Here is a 23,686-nt window from a genome sequence, read left to right on the forward strand (position 1 = left end):
ATAAAACAACAAGGGCAACAAAAGGGAATAAATAAATAAAATAAATATTAAAAAAAAGAAAAGAAAATAGAATTTATTCTCATGCCAGAGCCTCTGGAGTGAGTTTGGCATCTAGACTTGCTCTTCTATCCAGCTGTCAGCTCGGTGCCTGCTGTGTGGGTGCATCTAAGGCTCCCAGTTGCGTGGCATTGGAGGGCTGAGTGCTCCCACAGGACTCACTGTCTGCATGTGCTCACCAGCTTGTGTACACCGTCCTCTACCGGGAAGGAGGGAAGAGAGAACACACCTCACAGCTGAGAGACTCTCTGCATCTTGGGATTTAACCACCTCTTGGCGTCCCAGGCTTCTGAAGCTCTAACATGTAAATGAGAGGTGGGACTCAGCTTGGGGGTTCTAACTGAGGAAACCCCAGGTGTGTGAGAGATACTTTCTGTGGGACGAGTCAGCAGCAATGGGGTCTCCAGGCGTGGAGGAAGCTGGAGCAGCACTTCTAGAAACATTGCCACCCCACCCCTGCTCCTCACAGGGGCTGGCAGAGCATGGACACCAGGGCTCCTGGGTCTCCTGGCTCCGTAGAGCTTGGCCTTTGCAGTCACAGCACCTGAAGATGAGCTTGGCCTTCAGAGCCATGGAGCAGGAAGAGCTGGACCCTCAGCATCATGGAGCAGGAGGGTGACCTGGGCACTCAGAGTCATGGTGCAGCAAGAAGGCTCCCAGCAATGAGGGGCCCATGGACCTGCCCTAGCCCAGCCATGCAGTTTCTCCTGGGGCTGGAGCAGTGGTCTCTGGAACCCAGGAGAATTGCTCCAATTTAGTCTCGTTCTCTGCAGTTCTTTATCGTATTTTCAGGGGCCGTGGTGGCAGTGGTGATTTTCAAGATAGACTCCGAGCAGACTGTGACCCCTTTCCTCTTACTTATCTCTTTTTTTCTTTCTTTCTTGTATGCAAGGCATTTATTAAGATAATTTCATCTCCTCCGGGACCCAGGATTGAATTTCTTTGTTCCTGGTTTTATCTATCATAGACACTTTCCTAGTTACAGATCCTGTTAGTGACTCACAGGCCATGCTATAAACATCTAATTTTCTGCGGGACTGGGAACCCGGCCAATGCACGGCTCTGTCCTGGGAGCCAGTTGATGTCCTCCCGACACTGTCCAGCGCTAGGCAGAGAGGCCACTGTCTCGGGTGCAGACGCCGGTTCCTGTGTGTGAAGGGGCCTCCTCACATGTGGCACACAGCTATTAGGCACCCACTGTTTGCCAGGGGCCCTGAGGCGTGCAGTGCCCCACACCGCTGATGGCTACACCTGACGGCAGGGCTGTGTACACAGATGCCTGGCCGAAAGGCCCGGCTCCTGCCTCACTGCCCCCTAAAAATGGGGCATGAGCTCTGCCAAAATATTGCCACAGAGCTGAGTCCCAGAGGGCAGCACAAGGCTCGCCAAGGAGACAGATGCATCTACCCCACTGCCCAGTATAAAAGGGCCTGAGGGTGGTGGTGTCAGCACTGCCCACCCCAGGGGCCCAGAGCACGGCATGCGGTCACTCAGCCCCACACTTTGCTGGGCGGCTGCCTCCCTCAGGGACAGGAACACAGCTGTCCAGCCACGAACATCTGCAGGTCAGACACACCCCAGCCAGAATGACCCCAGGGGAGGACGGGCTGCCGTTTGCAAAAAGTTCTGGTTCTGTAGGTGACCTGTGTGCATCAGGGGTGGACCAGGCCTATCTGTCCCCATGCCCCTGGGGTCCCTGGGAGGTACTCACAGATAGGAGTGTGGGGCACAGTATGGGCAGGGGGCTGGGGGCCTGCCGTATGAATGAACTGGGGGCTCTGTTTCAGTCTATAGACAGTTGGCAGTATTGCTAGCTCACATGGTTGAACAGATTCCGGGGACTGGGAGCGAAAAGTGGGCATAGTGGGTGGGGCCAGGGCGTGATCCTGGCTCCATACGGAGACCCCAGTGCCGCGAGTTCAGTCCCGCACCACCTGAAGCTGGAGCTGAGAAGTACCCTGCTCCCAGTCCCTCCTTCCTCTGTCACAGAAACTAAACAAAACTAGAAAAAAAGTGATTGCATACAAATCCCACATATATATAGTCAACTGACACAGTCTTCAGAGGTATTGCAGTCCAAAGAGACAAGAGCCTTTGGCTAGGCACAGGGTAGCCTCGGAGACTAGCGCTGGGGGCTGGTGGGAGCTGGCGGAGCTACTACAGGCTTGGGGTCACTCTGAGCCCAAGTCAAAGAAGGCAACCAGGACCCTGGGTGTGAGGCGAGGGACTCAGAGCAGGGAGGAGGCACTGGGAAAGAGGGTCCCATGGCCATGCCCCTCCCCACCACCTCTGTGAAGGAGGGTGCTGTACCCTGGCCAAGGAAGCTCTGTGAGATGGCTCTCACCCCATCCCCCTCCCAGAATGTCACCCTGCTGCAGTGGGCGGGGTGTCCGCTCTCACCTCCCCTGCATGTCACATCACCGGCAAAGAGGTACTTAGTGCCTGCCCGATACAACCAGCACCAGTTCTGCATCCTCATGGGGGGAGGAGACACAGTCACCAGCACCAGGAGCTGCAGGGCAGTGGGCTGAGAGCCATGGGAGAGTGCAGGTAGGGGCTGTCAGGGGACCTGCATGCAGGGGCAGGTACTGACCAGGACAGCTCATGTCCTCAAAGTGATATTGTCTGAAAAGACAGTCAGGCGGACGGTGGCGCCTGGTTGAGTGCATGTTACCATGCACAAGGACCTGGGTTCAAGCCCCTGCTCCCCACCTGCAGTGGGGACACTTCACAAGAGGTGAAGCAGGTCTGCAGGTGTCTCTCTATCTCTCTCCCTCTCTGTCTCCCCCACCCCTCTCAATTCCTCTCTGTCCTATCAGATAAAATAGAAAAAAAGAAAAGAAATGGATTGGCTCTTGGAAGCAGTAACTTTGTTGAGCACGTTGAGCCCCATCCATAAGCCTGGTGGAAAAAAAAATCAGGGAGTCAGTCGGTAGTGCAGTGGGTTAAGCACACATGGCGCGAAGCACAAGGACCAGTGTAAGGATCCCAGTTCGAGCCCCAGCTCCCCACCTGCAGAGGAGTCACTTCACAGGCAGTAAAGCAGGTCTGCAGGTATCTGTCTTTCTCTCCCCCTCTGTCTTCCCCTCCTCTCTCCATTTCTCTCTGTCCTATCCAACAATGACATCAATAACAACAACAATAACTACAACAACAATAAAAGGGCAACAAAAGGGATAAATAAATAAATAAATATTTTAAAAATAAGATGTAGATCCATCCTCCCATCCAACATACGAGTGCACCCTTGACAGCTCTCCTTGGAGCTGGGCAAGAAAGCCCTGCTGTGGAGCCCTGCCACGCGCCCTGGGCTTGGGCACCTCCGCCAGCAGTCACCTTGTCCTTGCTGGTGGCCACAGATGGACCTCAGAGGCCTCCAAGGGTTTGGGCTCAATGCCCAGATGTGCAGGCTTGGCAAAACAATTCAAGGGCATTCCATCTAGAAGCTGAAAGTCATATGTCACTGTGCCAGCTTGTGCCTGCAGCCATTTCGGACGCCGGCCGGAAGATTGACCTGGTCTGGGAAGGACTGGCTCTCCCCTGTGCCACCCTAACTGCCACCAGCCCGGCTTTCATGCCATCCCCACTCTACTGTCCCCCACAGGTGCTGGGTGCCCACTCTGCTGTCCCCCACGGGTGCTGGGGTGCTCACCACATGACTATAGGCAGGTGGCCATAGGGCCGTGAGGCTCATGGGACGGGACCTCTCACTCCGGTGGCCAGAAACGCTTACCCACAGCTCACCAGCCCAGCCCCTCCCCGGATAAATAAACAGACCAAGTGCAGCCTGGGTTTTATCGCCTCATTTTTCTCTGCCCAGTCAAAAGCCGATGGAAATACATTCTCTGCTACACTCCATTCATTTCCAAATGCACAGGTTCCAAATATGTTGTAAATAGGAGGAAAAGAGAGTGTGGGATGGTTTGTCAACCTGTTGTAGTGTTTTATTTATCGCCTCTCATCAGGAGGGAAGTCCAGAGGGGTGTTGAGATAAAACCAGGAGCACATGTAGAAATAGTGTGGATGGGGATGGCTGCCAGTTCCCGCCCTCCCCTCCCCAACCCTGCTGGACAGCACACATGAGGCAGCCGGGCCTCCATCGCGGGCCCTGGCCCCCGCCTGCCAGGCACCTCAGAGGTTCCTGAGTGGCTTCTGGCTGAAGAATTCATGACAAAGGCCCCAGTGAGTCAGGTACCCCAAGCACTGACTACCCAGCTGTTCAGCCAGCAGAGATTAACTGTGAGCTTCATACAACACCGGGTGAGAGGAACTTTCTATTTTTTAAACAATATCCCTCCTCTCCAGAGGGAAGCTGCTTTATCTGTTTCCATTTCCACAATAAAATGCTTCCTCAAACTGCCCCCGCTCTGCCCAGGGGAACTCCCCTCTGGGGTTCCGGGGGCGGCTGGGGCTGCCAGCTACCTGCCCACCTTCCACCCTAAAATGTCTGCCGGGGAAGATGGGCATCATCTCTGTGTACCCTTGGAGATGGGTGGATGGATGGATGGATGGACCAGTAGATATCACTTAGTCTCAGTTGTACAGGAATCCCACTGCCAGGGGTCAGGAGGTAGCCCAGCTGGTAGAGCACACACTTTACCTTCAGCACCGTGTGGTATCACCACACACAGGGGAAGGGTCACAAGCAGTGGGACAGGGCTGTCTCTCTGTCCCTCTCTTTGTGGTTATCGACAGGGCAAAGGAGTCGGCTGGCACCAATGGAATCATGCAGGTACAAAAAGCCACTGTCGGGGTATGGGACAGGGGTCAGGGGATACCAGGTAGCCTGAGGGTTCTTCTTCATGAGCACGTGCTCTCTGGTTTGGAGAGAACTCGACCAGAGCCAGCCTAGGCTGCTGTGAGGGAGAGGGATCAGGAACTCATGCCAGGCTAGCATTGCAGGAGAGAGAGAGACTCTGGGACTCGCAGAGCGGATTGCAATCCAATGTTTGTTTTTTAATCAGAAAAGAATCTGCCTTTAAATATCTTCTAAGACGGAAGTGGTAGGGTGGAAAACAGGAAGTGATTAGGAGAGGGGGTGGAGTGGAAAAAAAGCAAGAATCAGGGGGGATTAAAACAATGGGGATCTAACCAGTGGGGATTAAACCAATGCCCTGTAAGCAGGGCAGGTCTCAGGCAAAACAGTGATTATGTAAATAGACCACAACATCAAGCAATGCAGCAGACCTGGTGTAATGAACAACAGGGGGAGGCAGTGGTGCACCTGTGGGAAGGCTCTTCATCCCTCTGCCAGGCTGCTGAAGGATGGGGTGGGGGAGGGCTTCAAGCACTTGCAAAAGCAGCAGTGAGCCAGGCAGCCTCCTGGTCATCCTAAAGTGAAATGTCAGTGTGTCATCCATCCCGCCCAAAGCACCAGAGGGCTTGCTCTGCCTGGGGAGGGACCAGACTGACAAGAGAGCTTGGCCCACTGAGCTATGTGTTTATTGGCCCAAAACAGGCTGAGAACAGGTGGAGCTAGACTGCTTTGTAAAACGTGAGCTAGAGAGCGGAACATAGCTGCCACACATTCTAGGGCGTTCCAGACATGCTTTGTGGTGCAGTAGAGTGCTTCTTGGTGAAGATCAGGGCTGACTTATCTACAGTCCTACAGGTTTTTGTGATTAGCGGTCTCGGGAAGCCAGAGACTCATCTTCAGAAACTGAGTAGAAGCAGACTTGGTTTTATATAGGGATCCCTGTTCTCAGGAAACCATGCTCTAAGTTAGCTCTAAGTTAGTTGTGATGGGGTACAGTGATTGAGATGGCAGTGCTGAGGATGAGGGTGAGGGTGGTGATGGAGATGGTTGTGGTGAGGGTGGCAGTGGTGATGATCATGCTGCTGATGGTGATCATGTTGACAGTAGTGGGTGGTGATGGTGGTGGTGGTGATGGTTATGGTGATGGTAGTAATGATGGTGATGGTGGCAGTGGTGGTTGTTGTGGTGGTGGCTGTGGTTATGGTGGTGATGGTGGTGGTAGTAATGGTAGTGGTGATGGTGGTGGTTGTGATAGTTATGGTGGTCGTGGTGATGGTGGTGATAGTAATGATGGTGGTGGTGGTGGCAGTGGTGATGGTTGTGGTGGTGGTGATGGTGGTGGTGATGGTGGTGGTGGCACTGGTGGTGATGGTATCTGTAGTAATGTTGATGGTGGGATTCAGGGCCTCCTTCCCAGGATCACATGTGCACATCACAAACTAGCACAGACTCATCTAAACTCACATCTGCACCTACGACTCCCCAGCTGTGCGTAGTGTTTGTACTGGGGACGAGGCCCAGGTTCGAGGATGGGCCAAAGGTGGGCAGGGATTTGGGGGCAGGGGACAAGGTGCTGGGAGCAAAGTCACTGCTCCATGGGAATCAGCCCTGTCTCTGCAGCCAAGGCCCCGCTGGAGGGGCCTGCAGGCTCCACGTGTGTCCCCAAGGGTGGTCTTGTCCTGGTGCTTGTCTGCCGGGCACCGCTGTGCCTGCATCCTGGCCAGACCACCTGCCCTGTGGGGCTGGTGCCCAGCATGCTTGTGTCCCTGGCTGCTTCCCTGCACATCATGTAACCGTCTTCAGATGTCCCTTCACAGATGGCCAGCAGCCCATCCTCCCTCCTGCCATTCCACCAGCGTCCCAGGCCCCATGACAGTGTGGCTGGGCTCTACGTGTGCTGAGACCCGCTGGCCAGACAGATCCCAGCACCCCAGTGACCCCAGTGTTGACCCCAGCGCTGCACAGGAGGCCCAGAAGCTGGGGCAGGGTCAGCAGCACCCAGGACCCCAACAGTGGGTGCCAGCCCAGCCCAGCCTACCCTGGGACTCTGCCTCTACCAGACACCCCACAGCTCAGGCTGCAGAGTTGAGGGGAGCAGTGGCGTTGGCGGCCCATTCCCCCCTAGCTTTCCAGGTTTCCCTCCACCCCCGGGCCACCACCCTGTTTGCAGAGCTGCTCCCAGTTAAGTAAACTTCCCCACCTGCTTCCTTCCCAGCCCTGTCACCTCCATCCCACCCCTTATTGAAGCCCTGCTCTGAGCACATTTGACCAGCCTTCATCTTTGCCTAAACAAACAGCAGCACACAGCGCCATGGCTGAGAGAACATGTGTCTAGAGACAAGTGTCTGAACAGTGCCATCTCCCCTCTCACCCCCACCCCCATCTCTGTCTCTGGAAACAGGAGCAAAACATTTGTAGTCTGAGGAGCAGTGGGACTAGAGGTGCCTGAGCTGGGTGCCAAGCCGGCATGTGTGTGTGTGTGTGTGTGGGGGGGTGGCTGGCATGGCCCTCAGGAGAAGGCCTGCACCCCAGAATGTGGGCTGAGCAGGGTGCACATGGCAGGAGACCTGCAGGCACTGAAGCATGGCCCCGAAGGCTGGGGACATGGGTGTCCTCACAGGGACACTTGGACCCTGGAGTGTGTGGAGGGGACCAGCTGTGTGGGGTCCCCAGGCCCCTCCCAGGGTCTCATACAGGCTCCAACGGTGGCTTCCATGGGCTCTGCTTTTTCTCCGCAGGAGCAGCAGGCCCTGCCGGGACCCTAGCACCCATGATCGTGGTCCCCCCGAGCAACAGCAGCGTGGTGGCCGGCTCCAGTGAGGCGACCCTAGAGTGCATAGCCAACGCCAGGTAGGCGGTGGGCCCCAGCCCCCGTGGGCAGCCCTGAGCTCCCCAATGGGATGGGCACAAGCATTCACCCTTCCAGAAGGGGTGGTCCCATCTGTGCAGCTGGGCGGGGGGGGCACTCAGGAATCCTGGGCCTCACTCCCACCTTGAGCTGAGGTGTGAGCAGGAGACATGAGGAGTCATGAGTGTTGAGAACAAGAGCACTTGGGTTTAGCCCGAGGCCTGGTGGGGGCCTCCTCTCAGATCCAGCAAGGGCCAGAGATCAGCCTCCCCTTCCCACTGTCCTGCAGTGTCCTCGGCCACCATGGCTGCCCCGGAGTCAAGACCCTGTGGTCATCTGCATCTTACATTTTTTTAAAGATTCTATTTGTTTTAATGAGAATACAGAAAGAAAGGAATCTGACTATTTCAAAATGCTATACAAGTTTATCTACATGTGGGCCTCCTCCTATTTCTTTTTTTTTTATTTATTTTTTATTTAAGAAAGGAGACATTAATAAAACCATAGGATAGGAGGGGTACAACTCCACACAATTCCCACCACCCAATCTCCATATCCCATCCCCTCCCCTGATAGCTTTCCCATTCTCTATCCCTCTGGGAGCATGGACCCGGGGTCGTTGTGGGTTGCAGAAGATGGAAGGTCTGGCTTCTGTAATTGCTTCCCCACTGACATGGACATTGACTGGTCGGTCCATACTCCCAGTCTGCCTCTCTCTTTCCCTAGTAGGGTGGGTCTCTGAGGAAGCGGAGCTCCAGGACACAATGGTGGGGTCTTCAGTCCAGGGAAGCCTGGCGGGCATCCTGATGGCATCTGGAACCTGGTGGCTGAAAAGAGAGTTAACATACAAAGCCAAACAAATTATTGAGCAATCATGGACCCAAAGGTTGGAATAACAGACTCACTGGCTCTATTTTCCTACCCTTCTATTTTTATTTTATTTTTTTTCCTTTTTTTTTTTCTCTATTGGGGGATAAATGTTTTATAGTCAACAGTAAATACAAATAGTTTGTACATGCATAACATTTCTCAGTTTTCCACATAACAATACACCCCCCACTAGGTCCTCTGTCATCCTGTTCCAGGACCTGTACTCTCCCCCAACCCACCCCAGAGTCTTTTACTTTGGTGCAATACACCAACTCCAGATCAGGTTCTGCTTGTTACACTTTACATTTTAAGGGTCATTTTATTCATTATGTACATGAGGGGGAAAGAGAGGCACAGAAGTCACAGGGGGGAGGGGACCAAGAGCACCACCAGGACATGCAGTGCCACATCAGGGGCAAGAGCAGAGCCAGGACCCCTCTGACGTGCAAGTCTGGGACCCCTCACATCGAGCCACTTCTCCAGCCTCTGACTTCCTCTCCTGTCAGGCCATGTCAGCCCCTGAGCGATGCGCAGAGAGGAAAGGGACACCACGGCACCACTTGGCTATCTGTGGAGGGGCTCCAGGTGCTGCCGCGTGAAGGGAACCCAGGACCATGAGCGCCGAAAGGCTCTTTCCATCCAGACTGGCTTCCTGAGAGAGCGAGTCTGGCTCCGGTGCCCTGAACTTGGCAAGGGGGGCCCAGAGGATGCGGCTGTGGCTCATGCCGAGTGGTGAGAGGGGCCCCTGACCTACTGGTGGTCTCCCCCTAGGCCCCTGGAGGAGCTGCGTGTGAGCTGGAAGAGGAACGGCGTGACCCTCACCCGAGGGCTGCACAGCTTCGGGCGCCGGCTGACCATCAGCAACCCCACGTCCGCGGACACTGGCCTGTACGTGTGCGAGGCCGTGCTGAGAGGGAGCGCCCTGGAGCCCACCCGGGCCAGCGCCGTCCTCGCCATCATAGGTGAGGCCCCTGCAGGCCACCTTCCAGCCGTGTGGTTCTGTGATCAGTGCCGGGCAGTGAAGCCAGGGCCTTCAGGAGCAGCACACCACCAAGCCCCCACCCTAGCCATTTTTAATCTGTAGTTAGAGAGAGGAGAGACGGCACAGCTGCACACCAACACCACAGAGCTCCCCCAGTGCCTCCGTGGTGCCCCCGTGGGATGCCAGGCCTCAAGCCCAGGGCTTGGCCTGGTGACTTTTCTTTAGCTCAGCAGGAGGAAGTGAAGTTGATGTCCCAGATCCGCCGCCTGTGTTCCCGTCTAAGAGCAGAAACCTGGGAAGCAGAGAGTAGCTGACCGGAAGAATTCGGGGCTTCAGACCTGGGGCTTGTCGCCTCTCCTTCTGGCAGAGGGGTGGCAGTCGGCTCTGCACCCACCAGCTGCTAAAATCGGGGGCATGTGAGACAGGCCAGGAGGCCCAGGGAGGGTGGGTGGGTGGGTGGGTGGGTGGGCCCCTTGGGTGTTGGGGCTCTGCAGAAGGAACACGATGGACTCTCAACTCCACATCGGTCCTCAAGAGCAAGCGGAGGGATCAAGCCCTTCCCTGCATGGGCAGGGCCCTAGTGAGAAGCCTAAGTTGTCGGGGGCTGTGCCCTTCAGAGGCTGTGGGGGGTGGGGACCCTCTCTCCAGCTCCTTCATGGTTCTGGCAGTCTGGTGCTTTAGTGGGGGAAGGGCTAGGGTCCCCATTTCTTCTGGGTGTGGTCGCCTTCAAGCCCAAAGCCAAGCCCTGCTCACACTGTGAGTCTCTGCCCCTCTTTCCCTCTCCTCACTGCACACACCTTCCTCTCCTGTGGCCTGCTCTGCCCTGAAGAGATCATGAGATAGCCCCCAGCAAGTCGGAGAGGGCCCCCACCCCTTGAGCCCTATCACCCCCATCGAACTGGCAGAGTCCTGTCAGGCAGCGTGGCTACAGGAGCCAGGAGCCAGGGCCCTCTCTGGGCAAGCCTGCAGCAGGGACGGGGACAGGCCAGCCCTCAGGGTCTCCATGTTTGTGTTCCTGGTGCCTGAGGGGAGGGGACAGGCAGAGCAGGGATCGCCTCTGTGTCTTCTGACACAGCTCAGACTTGGGGTTTGGACTGCAGCTGGGGCCCAGTGCTGGGGCAGAACAGAAGCAAATCTGGAGTGGGTGTGGGCTCGTCAGAGATGCCCCCAGAAGTTCCGAGCCTCTGCCAGCCATGTCTGAGGGTTGAGCAGTGAGCAAGTTCCCGCATGGGGGGGGGGGTGTTCTCCACTGGAAGCTGTGAGAGGCTCCCTCTTGCCTTCCTCCCTCTTGGCCACTGCAGTATGGGTCTGTGTTCTGCAGGATGAGAGCAGCCGGGAATTTAAAATCCACTAATGGCCTACACTGCCCCTGTCTCTGGGCCAAGGCAAGTTTCTTGACATGCTTCACAGACTAGTGTTTAGTTTAGACACTGGAGCAAACCAGCCTATAAAGAGCAGGCTGTAAATATCCACCTTTATGAAGCCCTGGGGAGAGGCCTTCTCAAACATGAATTAAGATATTCCGCCATCCAAGCCCATAAGCTGGGAAGGAGCCATCGCCCTGAGAAGCCATTTGCTGTGAGAATTCTCAGAACAAGAATCGCACTCGGCCCTGTGTCCTGAGCAGGTGGCCCCAGCAAGTGAAGTTTCCAGAAAGTTCCTATGGGGAGCTCAGCCCACTCCGGGTTGCCAGGTGCCTGAGTCATCATAGCGTCTTGAAGTGGAGTCCCCAACCACAGCAGAGTCTCCCAGGGCCACACAGCACAGCAGGAGACCCTGGGTTCAAGCCCCAGCACCACAGCAGAGCACCATGTAGGGCAGTGGGGAGCTCTGTAGATGGTGGCATTCTATCCCCCCCCCCACCATCACCAAGTTAAGAATAAAGAGAATTTGTGCTGGGAGCAGGGCAGTGGACACCCAGTTGAGCACACACTGCCAGGCACACGGACAGACTCGAGCCCCTGTTGCCAGCCTGCAAAGGGAAGGGAAGCTTCAGCAGAGGTGAGGCAGGGCTTCAGGGCTCTCCCTGTCTCCCTATTTCCCACTTCCCTTTCAGTGTCTCCCTATCCTGTCAAAAGTAGAAGGAGAGAGGAAACCCAGGATCAAGCTCTCACTCAGAATTGCCATCCTTTTCTTGTTTAAAGAGCCACCATATTTCACTGCGGAGCCTGACAGCCGGATTCTAGTGAAGGTGGAGGAGACAGTGGACATGGTGTGCAGAGCCATGGGTGAGTGTGGGCCGCATTGTGGGGGCCGTCCATCCTCTGGGCCATGGGTGAGTATGGGCTACAGGTGTGGGGGTTGTCCATCCTCTGGGCAAACAGTAGACACTGGGAAGTGCTTAGACCCCAGGTGTATGACCTCAAGGAAGGTGCAGCCCCTGAAGTCCTCCTCCTCAGGACAAGGATGGGGTTCTGCACCAGGCACCCCCCCGCACTTGCGTGCACACATGTACGCACGCACGCACACACAGACACACACACACACACACACACGGAGACTCTGGTCTTTGTACAAGGGCAGCACAGCCCTCCACTATGATCGGGAGAACTGAAAAAGAAAGGTCTCTCCACTGGGAACAGGATCCCTGCCTTCTGCCTGCCAGGCCAAATATGTCCTTTGTCACACATATGCAGGCCCCTGAGCCCCCGTGTCCCTGTCCCTCAATTCCTAGCTGTCTGCAGTCATGCACCCTTTCCTGTCCGACAGCTCAAGAAACCACCAGCATGGCAGAGAGGGGCTTCATGAGGCAGTTTCAAGCGATCCTGAGACTGTCGCGAGGTACAGGGCCTGCACCCCTCTGTGCATGCCTGACCCTCATGGATGGGGCCACTCTGAGTGTGGCCTCGAGGCACACAGGCCCAGATCCACTACCTGCAGCTTGGGAGCTGAGGGTACTCGCTAGGGTCTCCAATCTGGGAGCCATGAAGCCCCACCAGTGACGTCCCACCCACAGCAGAGCCTGTCTGGAGTTGCAGACGGCCCCACAGCCAGGCCCCAGGACCCCAGAGCTAGGACCTTGGCCCAACAGCTGGGTTCTCCTGGCATCAGAGCAGGAAGGACAGAACGGGTGGCAAAGGTAGGCACATGGCCATGGCCCCTTTCCCACCCTGCTCCGTGTAACAGCCACACCAGCCCTGAGGAGGTACCCCCCCAATCCCTGCACGCCACACACTGGCCACTGCTCCCAGCTGGCCCACCTCTGCCCCGTGTCTACAGCTGTGCTGGCCTCTCTCAGGGAAGCCACAGCCAGGCTGAGAGAGGGGGCCTATGGGCGCCAAACAGAGACATTCGACCTGTTCTTTCTCCTGTCAGAGCCCACTGTCATGGGGAAGAGGCAGGTTGGGGAGGGAGCAGGTCCGGGAGGGGGCAGGCAGGTTAGGGAGGGGCTGCAGCCCTGAGAGGGAGCAGCTGTGAAGGCCAAGAGCTTCTGCTCCAGTCAGGGTGCCGCTTTGCCCTAAGGACACCAAACTGGCCCCTAAGGAAGCCGCTGAGGTGAGCGCACCCTCGGCTCTCCTACCAGGAGAGGCTCCCTGGGCCAGACTGCTGGGTGAGCCATGGCCGCCCCTACCCCATCCCCGTTCCCCTTTAATTATTTTTTTAAGATTATTTATTTATTTATTTATTTATTTATTTATTTACTTACTTACTTACTTATTTATGAGAAAGATAGGAGAGAGAAAAAGAACCAGACATCACTCTGGTACATGTGCTGCCAGGGATTGCACTCAGGTCCTCATGCTTGAGAGTCTAGTGCCTTAGCCTCTGCATCACCTCCCGGACCACTCCCCTTTAATTCTGACAGAGCAGCCAAAGCAGCGTGTGGGGCAGGGGCTCTGTGAAGGCGACAGCATGTAATTGCTGTTATGTGATTTTACATCAACTGCTTGTGCTTTTACCTTGAGATGGATTTTTAAAAAAAAACTTCCTGATTTACTGAAAAGTGACAGGAAATATAATTAAGGCAAAGAGCAGAATCTGGGAGCATGGTGCGTGGCTGCACTCTGTGTGCGGAGGACGGCAAGGACCTGCCCGGCACCTTCCCTGGGGCATGCAGGGCGCCAGGGTGTGAGCCCACTCTGCACACAGAGGACGGGTGCGGACCCCACAGGGACCTCCCACTCACATACAGGTGGGCATCCCCAACTCAGGCTGTCTGGCCAGGCCACACACTGTGGCTTCAGGATGGCCCGGGGGATGCAGCCCTGAACCAGCTGCCAGGAGCTGCCACCAGGGAAGGGACCGTGTTCCCAATCAGGGCTTGTCCCCCCAGGTCTTGTCCCCTGGTCATCACCAGGGTCTCGGCCATCCCCTTTTGTCCTCCCTGGCCACCTCCTCAGCCAGACAGCCCAGCTCTGCTCCCCAGGGTGACAGTTTCGGGACCCACCCTCCTCTCCATGCTGGGGTCAGAGTCTCAGCCCCACTGTGGTGCCCGTCACAGAGCTGCAGAGTGGGCTGGCTGCCAGAGCCAGGCTCCTTGTGCCTTTCCTCACCCCTCCTGAGCCTCGAGCCACCTCAGCCTTGGGCAGTGAGCCCTTCCTCACAAGAAGGCCCCACATTCCACCAGCCTGGGGTGACTGACCTCCGCCTCCACATTCACCTTCCCCCAAAGAGCAGGGGGCCGTTCTCAGCCCACGGGGCTCCATGCCCAGTCTAGCAGAGGCAGCCTGCTGTTCCCCCTGCCCCGCTGCCCCCAGCCCTGGTGCAGCTGTCTGCAGGTCAGCATCCTTCCACTCAGGAGCCCAGGAGGCCCCAGGAAGGATGGGGAACTCGGGGGAGGGGGGTGAGGGGAGGGGAATGAGAGAACGCCCCCCCCCCAGCTGGCTGCTGCCTAGCCAGACACATCAGTCCTTCGTCCCTGTGGGCTGGTGGCCACTCACCCTCCATGGCCTCCGGCCGCCTCTCCCACCAGGGGTCCCACTGCCCACCCTCCAGTGGTACAAGGACGCGGTACCTGTGGGCAGGCTCCAGAACCCTCGCTACACAGTGCTGCCCAGTGGGGCCCTGCGCATCCACAAGCTAAGTCCCGAGGACTCCGGCATCTTCCAGTGCTTCGCCCGCAACGACGGCGGGGAGATCCAGACCCACACCCACCTGGATGTCACCAGTGAGTGACCCTGCGCTGAGCATCCTGGGGCCCGGCGGGTCACAACTGGGTCACCAGGGAAGGTGGGGGCTCTCTGGCCCATCCTGGGTCCCAAGGCTCAGCTGCCCCCCTGCCCCGCCCCCTGTGCCCCCAAATCCCTGTTCCTGTGCAGAGAAGAGAACAAAGCCTGGCCCTTCCCAGCAAGCCTGGGGGCTGCAGAGCCAGGGACTCACCCCTCACCTCTCCCTTCTTAAAAGAGCCACTCCCAGGCTTCAGGCGGTAGCACAGCAGGTTAAGCGCACATGGCGCAAAGTGCAAGGTCTGGAGCAAGGTTCCTGGTTTGAGACCCCAGCTCCCCACCTGTAGAGGGATAGATTCACAGGCAGTAAAGTAGGTCTGCAGGTGTCTGTCTTTCTCTCCCCCTCTATGTCTTCCCCTCCTCTCTCCATTTCTCTCTGTCCTATCCAGCAATAACAGCAACAACAAGGGTAACAGAATGGGAAAAAATGGCCTCCAGGAGCAGTGGAATCATAGTGCAGGCACCCAGCAATAACCCTGGAGGCAAAAAAAATAAAATAATAGCCACTCCCTCCATTGGCCTGACTTATGATCAGAGCTCTTCTGTGGGTCTTGCTTATGGCCCCATTAACAGGGACACTGGTGCTCGGTCTTTGAAAATCAAAGAGGAAGCGAAGGTGTCCATGCAGCTGTGGCCTTCCCTCTGACCAGCCATCACCACAATTTTGTCCTTCTAAAACAATGCAGAGATTGCACCTTTGATGCGAGCTCTCTGAGAGTTGAAATGCTAGTGGTGCCAGGAGGGAAAGCCGTTTAGAGAGCAGTGTCTGAAACCTGCCTCTTGTCAGCCAGACAGAGGGAGGGCAGACGCTTGTGGATACAGGTCCAGCAGATGGGAAGCCACCCCTCTCCCCTGCCCGGCCAGCTCATGCCAGGCCATGGCCAGCAAGCCAGCGCTGCTGTCAGCGGGCACTAACAACAAAAATGATGTTGGGGGCCGGGCGATGGCGCACCTGATTGAGCACACATTACAGGGCACAAGGTTCTACCCAGGTTCCAGCCCCCAGCTCCCCGCCTGCAGGGAGAAGCTTCACAAGCAGTGAGGCAAGTCCTCAGGTGTCTCTGTCTCTCTCCCTCTTTATCTCCCCCTCCTGTCTCAATTTCTCTCTGTCCCATCCAATAAAATGGAAAAAATGGCTGCCAGGAGCAGTGGATTTGTAGTGCCAGCCCCAGTGATAACCCTGGAGGCAATTTAAAAAAAGACTTTCGGTCCACTGTTTTCAGGCCTGCTCTGCCACTGGGAGCGAGGGTTGGCCAGCGGTGTTGTCACAGGACAGACAGTAAAGAGTTTGGCTTTGAGGAGTCAGGTCTACTCATCTGGGTAGCATGAACCCTGCACAGGCAGCAGGCGAGCCAGAAGAAGTGACTTGGTGCCAGTAAAACTTTATTTGCAAAGCTGGCCCCTCTTAGTAGAGGTCAGCCCCTGCTCTAGGAGGTGGCTCTCTCTTCATTTCTTTCAGCCTCAGTCTCCTCATCCAGGCAGCCCCAACACTGCCCAGCCACCAGAGCTCTCAGCATCCAGGAGAGACCCTGACAGGACTCCTTAGACAAGTGACCCCACAGCACCTGGCAGTGAGCAGATGGGTCATGAAAAACGGTGTCACTGAGTGCCCTGTGTTGTGAGGACAGGGTTAGGATACCTCTTATGGGGGTGGGGGCAGTACAGAGCCACCCACACTCATTCAAGGCCCCTCGGGCCTTGGGGACAGCTGCAGAAGGGCAGAGCTGAGCAAAGGGAGGCCAAGGAGAAGCTGGGAGACCCTGCAAGGTCTTGGGATGTGGGTGTCAGACTAGGCGAGGTGTGGGCAGGGAGAGGGGCAGGTCAGGACAGAGTTGGCAACTAGAGGAAGAGAAGTCCATGGGCTACAGAAGAGCAGCACAGCCCCTAAAGAGCCACCCAAAGCTGGGAGTAGCTTGTGTCAATAAAACTTTATTCATAAAACCAGCCCCTGGCTTGTAGATGTCAGCCCCTGATCTCGGGAGAGGCCCTGGCAACTCAGTTCATTTCTCTCTGCCATGTATTTCTCACTATATGGGAGCAGCCAGAAACCAGGGTCCACGGACACAGACACACTGGAGCCTGGGAGATGCCTGGGGGCAGATTCAGTGTCCTCCCTGGTCGGCAGTGTCCCCGCCGGGCACAGGGAGGGTTGGCCGCTGCACCATGTCTCCTGGGGCTTGGAAGCTCACTCCTGACTCCTGGCCAGTCCGGGGGCTCTGAGACTCCTTCTGTCAGAGCCTACTGGCCCACTCCAACTGTCTCCCTCTCTGGCCCACCACTGACTGTCTCTCTCTCCAAACCCCTGCCCAGATGTGGCGCCAGCCTTCACCCGGCTGCCTGTGGACACCACAGTCACTGACGGGATGACGGCGCTGCTGAGGTGCGAGGTGTCCGGCGCGCCCACGCCAGCTATCACCTGGAAGAGAGGTAGGATCCAGCACACCCAGCTGGGGCCCTCCCTCCCTCCCCACACTCACCTTCACCCAGAGGGAGCAGACACCCTCCCAGGGGCCTCTAGGGCCAGGGAACCAGAGTGCAGCACCCAGCCCTGCCAGGCTTACCATCTGCAGTGGGAAGCGGCCACGTGCTCAGCCCTGGCCCTTTTGGTTTGGATTTGGTTTTGGGTTTTCCCAGATCACCACTGGTGCTGGGAATCGAACTTACTGCTTCTTGAAGCAGGTCTCATGTTCTGTCTCCCCAGCAAGAACAGAGCACAGTTCACCTCTGGCATACAATGAAGCCGGGGCTTTAACCCGGGGCCTCAGCTTGTGAATCTGGGGCTCTGGCATGCTGAGCGCTCACCCCAGCTTCTGCAGCCTCGGCCCTTCACAGGGAGCCTGGGGCCCTGTGCCCCAGGTGTGGCTCTTGGAGCGGCCAGTCAGGGTTCCAGTTCCCCTTTTATGAAATCAGCATCCACATGGCAGAATCCAGAGCTGCTCCCTGCTTTGCTGTGTGTCTCAGGGGGAGGGAAGCTTCCAGCATAGAGCGCCATACAGGAAGCTCTTAACCAGCTGTGCTGAGTTTCCATGCAGAGCTGGCCCATCCATGTTGGGCTCCAATTCCTGAGGCCCCTAGGCCGTGCACAGCAGCCTGGCTTTTCTGATTCTGACTCCCTGCCCCCTCCCTCTCCTTCAGGGAGCCAGGTCCTGGCCAGCGGCTCTGTACGGCTTCCAAGATTTATGCTCCTGGAGTCAGGGGGCCTGCAGGTTGCCCCAGTCTCAGCCCAGGATGCAGGCAACTACACCTGTTTCGCTGCCAACTCAGAGGGGACCCTGCAGGCGACGGCAGAGCTCACCGTGTGGAGTAAGGACCCCTCAGCTCCATGCCCCTGCTCCCACCCACCCCCAGGGTGCCCTGGGCCCCGCCGTTCACTCTCAGTCGGAGGACAGTGGTGGTTTGCACTGCCCACTTAAGACTCATTAATCCTGCAATTTCCAAAGTAATAATTGGAAAAATATCTACCCATCATTCAATAGGGCCATTTCAGGAGGGATTAAAGATGGGCTTTTACAGTCAGCAGCCCCCCTCCAGTTCAGCCAGCAGTATGAGTGGGATGACTGGATGTGCATTTTAGAAGAAAATTCAGTCAAGAATTAAGATCCTGCTCCAACAAGCCAGCTCACCTGGGAGGGAGCCCGCCTTGCCAGGCTCCAAGCCCCCCATCCCAGGGGAGGAAGCTTTCCTCTCTCCTTTCTCTTCCTGTTTGAAAAAGTCAACCTGGGGGGGCTGGGCGGTGGCACACCTGGCTTAGCACACCTGTTACATTGTGCAAGGATCCGAGTTCAAGCCCCTGTAGTGGGGAAGCTTCACAAGTGGTGAAGCAGGGCTGCAAGTGTCTCTCTGTCTCTCTCCCTCTCTATCCCCCTCCACTCTCAATTTCTCTCTGTCTCTATCCAAATAAAATAAAATAAGTCTGCCTAGAGTAGTGAGAGACCAGTGACAACAGAAAGAGCATTAAAATCTAGAGAAAGTGTGTTTTCTAAAGTGTCACTGGACGTGACTGGTGTTAGGGACACGTGGGCCCACATCTGACTCCACTTCACTCTTGTGCTCTGGCCCTGGGTCTCTGGGGCATGGGTGCCTGTCTTGCAGACCCCGTGGGTCTCTGCCTTTCGGCTGCAGTTCCCAACCTGCTTTCTTTTTTCTTTTTCTTTTTTTTTTCCTGCCTCCAGGGTTATCGCTGAGGCCTGGTGTCTGCACCACGAATCCACTGCTCCTCGAGGCTATTTTTTTTCCATTTTTGTTGTCCTTGTTGTTGCCCTTGTTGTTGTTGTTATTACTATTGTTGCCATTGGTGTTGCTGTTGTTGGATAGGACAGCGAGAAATGGAGAGAGGAGGGCAAGACAAAGAGGGGGAGAGAAAGGTAGACAACTGCAGACCTGTTTCACCGCCTGGGAGGTGACTCCCCTGTAGTTGGGGAGCCCGGGGCTCGAACCGGGATCCTTATGCTGGTCCTCACACTTCGCGCCATGTGTGCTTAACCCGCTGCTACACCGCCAGACCCCCTCAACCTGCTTTCTCAAGACCGTCTGCTCCCCAGACCCACAGTTCTATGCGAGCAATGCTGAGAAACACAAAGCCAGCCAATGCTCACACTCTTGAGAAGTGTGTGGGGCCAGAGAGTTCTAGCCTGCAAAGCTATTTAACTGCCCCTCTCTACCCCTCCGCCTTTGTGAGTGAAGGGGCGATGCTGCGGTGCCTCTCCTCCCTCTCCCTCCCTCTCTCTCTCTCTCTCTCTTCCTCTTTTTATTTTCTTTTTGCCTCCAGGGTTATTGCTGGAGCTTGGTGCCAGCACTACGAATCCACTGCTCCTGGAGGCTATTTTTCATCTTTTTTTTTCTTTCTGTTTTCATTTAACAGGATACAGAGTAACTGAGAGAGGAAGAGGGGAAATAGAGAGGGAGAGAGACAGAGCAATAACTTCAGTCCTGCTGCACTGCTCATGAAGCATTCACACTACGGGGGGGGGGGGGAGCGTGGTTTGAACCCAGGTCCTTGCACATGGTGCTAATGGTGCTAATTCCTCTCTTCTGTTCATCCTAAAAAGTCTCCCAAAGCAGTGGAATTATGCAGACACAAAGCCCAGTGAGGTCCTAGCGATAAGATAAACAGATAGGTAGATAGATAGATAGATAGATAGATAGATGAATGGATGGAAGGATGCATGGATAGGGAAACCCCATCCCTGAAGAAAAGTTATTTCCTATGATTCCTTGATGCCCACTTTCAAAAAGGGCACTTTCTTATTTCCTGGCTGCTCTAAAAATACCACAACTTAAAAACGAGTCAACCCTCTCCCCCCACCCCCATGGCACCAAGTTTATAACGGAGAGAGATTTGACTTTGTTTGCTAGGGATTCATCTGTGTCCCTAAAAATGAACTATTTTTTGATATTTTTATTTATTATTGGGTAATGATAGAAAGAAATTGACAGGGATGGGGAGATAGAGAGGGAGGGAGACAGCCCTGCTTCACCACTTGTGAAGCTTTCCCCCTATAGGAAGCTTTCCCCCCTACAGGAAGCTTTCCCCCCTACTAAGGGCTTGAAACCAGGTCTCCTTGTGCACTGTAATGTGAGCACTCAGCCCAGTGCACCACCACCTGCCCCCTACCCAAAAATGAACTCTTTTTTGAAAATCCGGAAACGGTGTCTGCATCTCCCCAGGGCCCTAGAATATTCTGTGGATCTGCTGAGCCAGCACTAAGCAGCATGGGTGTGTGGCTTGCAGGGCGTCTGTCCCTCTTCCATCCCTGCCCTGCATCCTTGGTACCAAGGCCTCCTGCAGACAGAGTCTGAGGCCAGAGCCCTGGCAGGAGGTCAGCGGGCCCTTAATGTGGCCCTGTGACTCCAGGGTTTCGGCTCTGTTGGTGATTCCAGGGTAACACCCACCCCAAGGCATGAGGTGTGGGGACGAGCCTGTCCTTCCTGGAGCAGCTGTGGCCAGCGGGGCTCCAAGGCCACCCCCTCTCAGGGCCAGCTGTGTGGTTCAGGCCATGCCGTGGGTCTCTGAGCCTGTCTTCATGCCCGAGAACCGGGGAGCCCGGGAGAGTGCTGCAGGGTGCCTAGAGCAATGAGAATGCTCCTGAAGGAACCGGCAAAGTCCTGGCGTGGCTGCAGACACGGGGACTGACCGAGCAGAAGCCACAGCCATTAAACACGAGCACCCAGGCCGTTTCCTTCCGGAACGGCCAGACGTGCAGGGTGGCTGCCCTGTGTGCTGGGGGCGGGGGGTTGAGGTCTCTCAGTTCCCTGCAGGCCTCAGCACTTCCGTTCAGACCCAAGTCTGCTGAGCTAAGAGCAAATGGGGATTGGGACGCCCAGTGATCTGAGGCGCCAGCCGAGCTCCCTGACTATGCTTCCAGACCGCACATCCATCGTCAGCGCCCCAGAGGACCTGGTGGTGATCAAGGGGACCACGGCCGTGCTGCGCTGCGGGGTCACTCACGACCCCCGGATCTCTCCCCGGTCAGCTTCAGGGCCTGGGCCTGGGGGCATGTGGGGAGGGAGAGTACCTGGGGCAGGCCCCCGGCCACACCACCCGAGGTGCTGGGCATACACCCCCATCTTGGACCCAGCCTTCTGTGGTATTTACACAGAGCCCTGCTCTGCACTCTTCGGTTTTCCTGCCAAGGTTAACACACCTTGACGCACTTGTCAGGGGCTGGCACGTAATGAGAGAAGAATCCAGAGGGAGCAGCTAGGATTTCGGCCATGTTTTCTGGGCACAAGCTTAAACCCCGGGGGCTTGTCACCCACCTCCCGTGGTGGGAAACAGGGAGTGAGGGCAGGTGGCGGGAAGCAGCAGGCCTCTGGCACCTTTAGGGGGGCAGTGGCAGGGGGACAGGATGATGCATTCGGTGGCCAGAGCTCAGCCCACCAAGCAGTGAGGCCAGGTGGGGGCTCCCCAAGTCCCAGACAGCCCTGTGGGTGGTGGAGACAGGGAGCTCATCCAAGAAGTGCCACATTTGGCAAAATGTTAATTTTCAGGACCAGCCTTAAAGCTAAATCTAGAAGGAAAGGCACAGTCCTTCTGGCCCGGGCTCTTCTCCAGATGGCCTGAACCCAGGGCCAGAAGGCAGCTCACTGTTCAGAGCACACACTGTCCCACATGTGAGGACGAGGCTCTCCAGGCCCAGCTCCTCGCACCGAGCACCCTGGGGAGCCTCGTGAAGGGTGGAGCATGCGGTGGGGTCTCTCATTCTCACTGTCCCTCACCCTCTGTCAAAGCCCACTGGGAGAGGAGGCCCAGTGTCTGGGCCAGTCCCTGTGGCAGGTGACACACAGACAGCTGGAATTAAGATAGCACATTTTCTGGAACGTTGCGGGGAGGAGGGCTTGGCTGAGACGCACATTAAGAGGGGTGTTTCTGTTCTGATCTCAGGCAGATGTTTGGAGAGTCCTGAAGTGCTTGTCTCTCCCCCAAGCCCCTCGGGGTGCTCAGAGTTCTGCAAGCCAGTGTCATGTAGTTGATTCCAGGTGCAAAGCAGACACACAGAAGCCAGTGTGAGCAGCTGCCTGGAGAATCCTCAGAGCCTGGAGAAGAAGCCAGGCCTCTCCATGGCCCAGGGGCTGGGTGGGTGAAGCAGGGGGCCTCAGGGGCCAGGACTGGGGCCTAGCCTCTCCAGGGGTACAGAAAGGGGCCCTGCTGGGTTTCAGCTATGTGGACAGGACCGGGGTCTCCCTCTTGAGTAGGGTCAGCTGCTCGCTGGGGGAGCCCTTGTCTAGGGCTGCTCCGAGCGCTTGGTGACGTGGTGGCTCAGCTATGGGTCCCCTAGGAGTCCTCACTCCCTCAGCCTCCTTCCATCTTTGGACAAATCAGAGACAGGGTTTGTGACATCTGCTGTGCTTCACACTGGTCCTCCTGTAGAGAGCTGGACTCACTTGGGCCCTCCAGTGGAGTTACTGGGGGTATGGGGAGCCATGGGGAAGAGGGGCTGTGCAGAAGAGAGTGTGCTGGGGTGTGGGTCATGGCAAGGAGCAGAGAGGATCGCAGCTTTTAGGGCACCTGACAGAGTGGCTGCTTGGAAGGAAAGTGCTGTTAGGGGGGTGACTCAGCCCTCACCCCCACCCTCCAGGCACCTGCTGTGAGAGTCACCACCCACTCCAGGAAGACCCCATCCCCCTAGCCCACCCCACCAATCTTCAGCTTCTGTGTCTGTGCTGTGTCTTCTGACTGACTGAGCAGGCTGCTTGGGCTTTTCCCTTTTTTTTTTCTTTTTCTTCTTGATTTTTATTTATAAAATGGAAATATTGACAAGACCATAGGATAAGCAAGATACCTGTCCACACAATGCCCACCCCCAGAGCTCCACATCCCATTCCCTCCCTTAGTAGCTTCCTATTCCTTATCCATAGAAAGACTCACCTGTGGGAGACCCAGGGGGTTTGCACATGCAGAAAGCACTGAGCACTTCCCAGCCTGACAGGCAGAGAGAAGCAAGAGAGGGCAGGGCAACGCTGCCCACCAGCCACCAGACTCCCAGGGCTCCCCATGGCCAGGCTGGACCCAGGGCCTCCTGCACAGGGTGTGCTGCGCTGTGTGAGCTGGTGCCCAGCCCCCCACCCACCTTTTTACAAAAGAGAGTAAGAAGGTGAAGCCAAGATGGCAGCTCGACTACAACTCCTGACTTTCTGCAAAGCAGGGGCTGGCTTGAGCGCTGGGGTGTAGTGAGGGCAGGATTCGCAGCCACCAGGTTCCAGATGCTACCGTGATGTCGACCAGACTTGCCCGGACAGACAACCCCACCAATGTATCCTGGAGCCCTGCTTCCCCAGAACCCTGCCCCACTAGGGAAAGAGAGACAGGCTGGGAATATGGATCAACCTGTCAACGCCCATGTTCAGCGGGGAAGCAATTACAGAAGCCAGACCTTCCACCTTCTGCACCCCATAATGACCCTGGGTCCATACTCCCAGGGTGTTAAAAAAATTAGGAAAGCGGGAGTTGGGTGGTAGCGCAGCAGGTTAAGTGCACGTGGCGCGAAACGCAAGGACTGGTGTAAGGA

The 23,686-nt window shown here is 56.3% G+C and overlaps 1 protein-coding gene across 1 annotated transcript in view; it reads left to right on the forward strand.

The window, feature by feature from the left end:
* Positions 1-23,686, forward strand: part of SDK1 (sidekick cell adhesion molecule 1) — a 486,407-nt gene that overhangs the window by 378,099 nt on the left and 84,622 nt on the right. The window contains exons 6-12 of the mRNA XM_060173224.1: positions 7,552-7,663; positions 9,303-9,493; positions 11,658-11,741; positions 14,426-14,620; positions 16,989-17,105; positions 17,814-17,981; positions 21,044-21,146. Of these exons, the coding sequence (XP_060029207.1) occupies positions 7,552-7,663; positions 9,303-9,493; positions 11,658-11,741; positions 14,426-14,620; positions 16,989-17,105; positions 17,814-17,981; positions 21,044-21,146 (970 nt within the window). The remainder of the gene's footprint in view (positions 1-7,551; positions 7,664-9,302; positions 9,494-11,657; positions 11,742-14,425; positions 14,621-16,988; positions 17,106-17,813; positions 17,982-21,043; positions 21,147-23,686) is intronic.

Source organism: Erinaceus europaeus, chromosome 15 (genome assembly GCF_950295315.1).
Source record: "Erinaceus europaeus chromosome 15, mEriEur2.1, whole genome shotgun sequence".
NCBI classification, from domain to species: Eukaryota; Metazoa; Chordata; class Mammalia; order Eulipotyphla; family Erinaceidae; genus Erinaceus; species Erinaceus europaeus.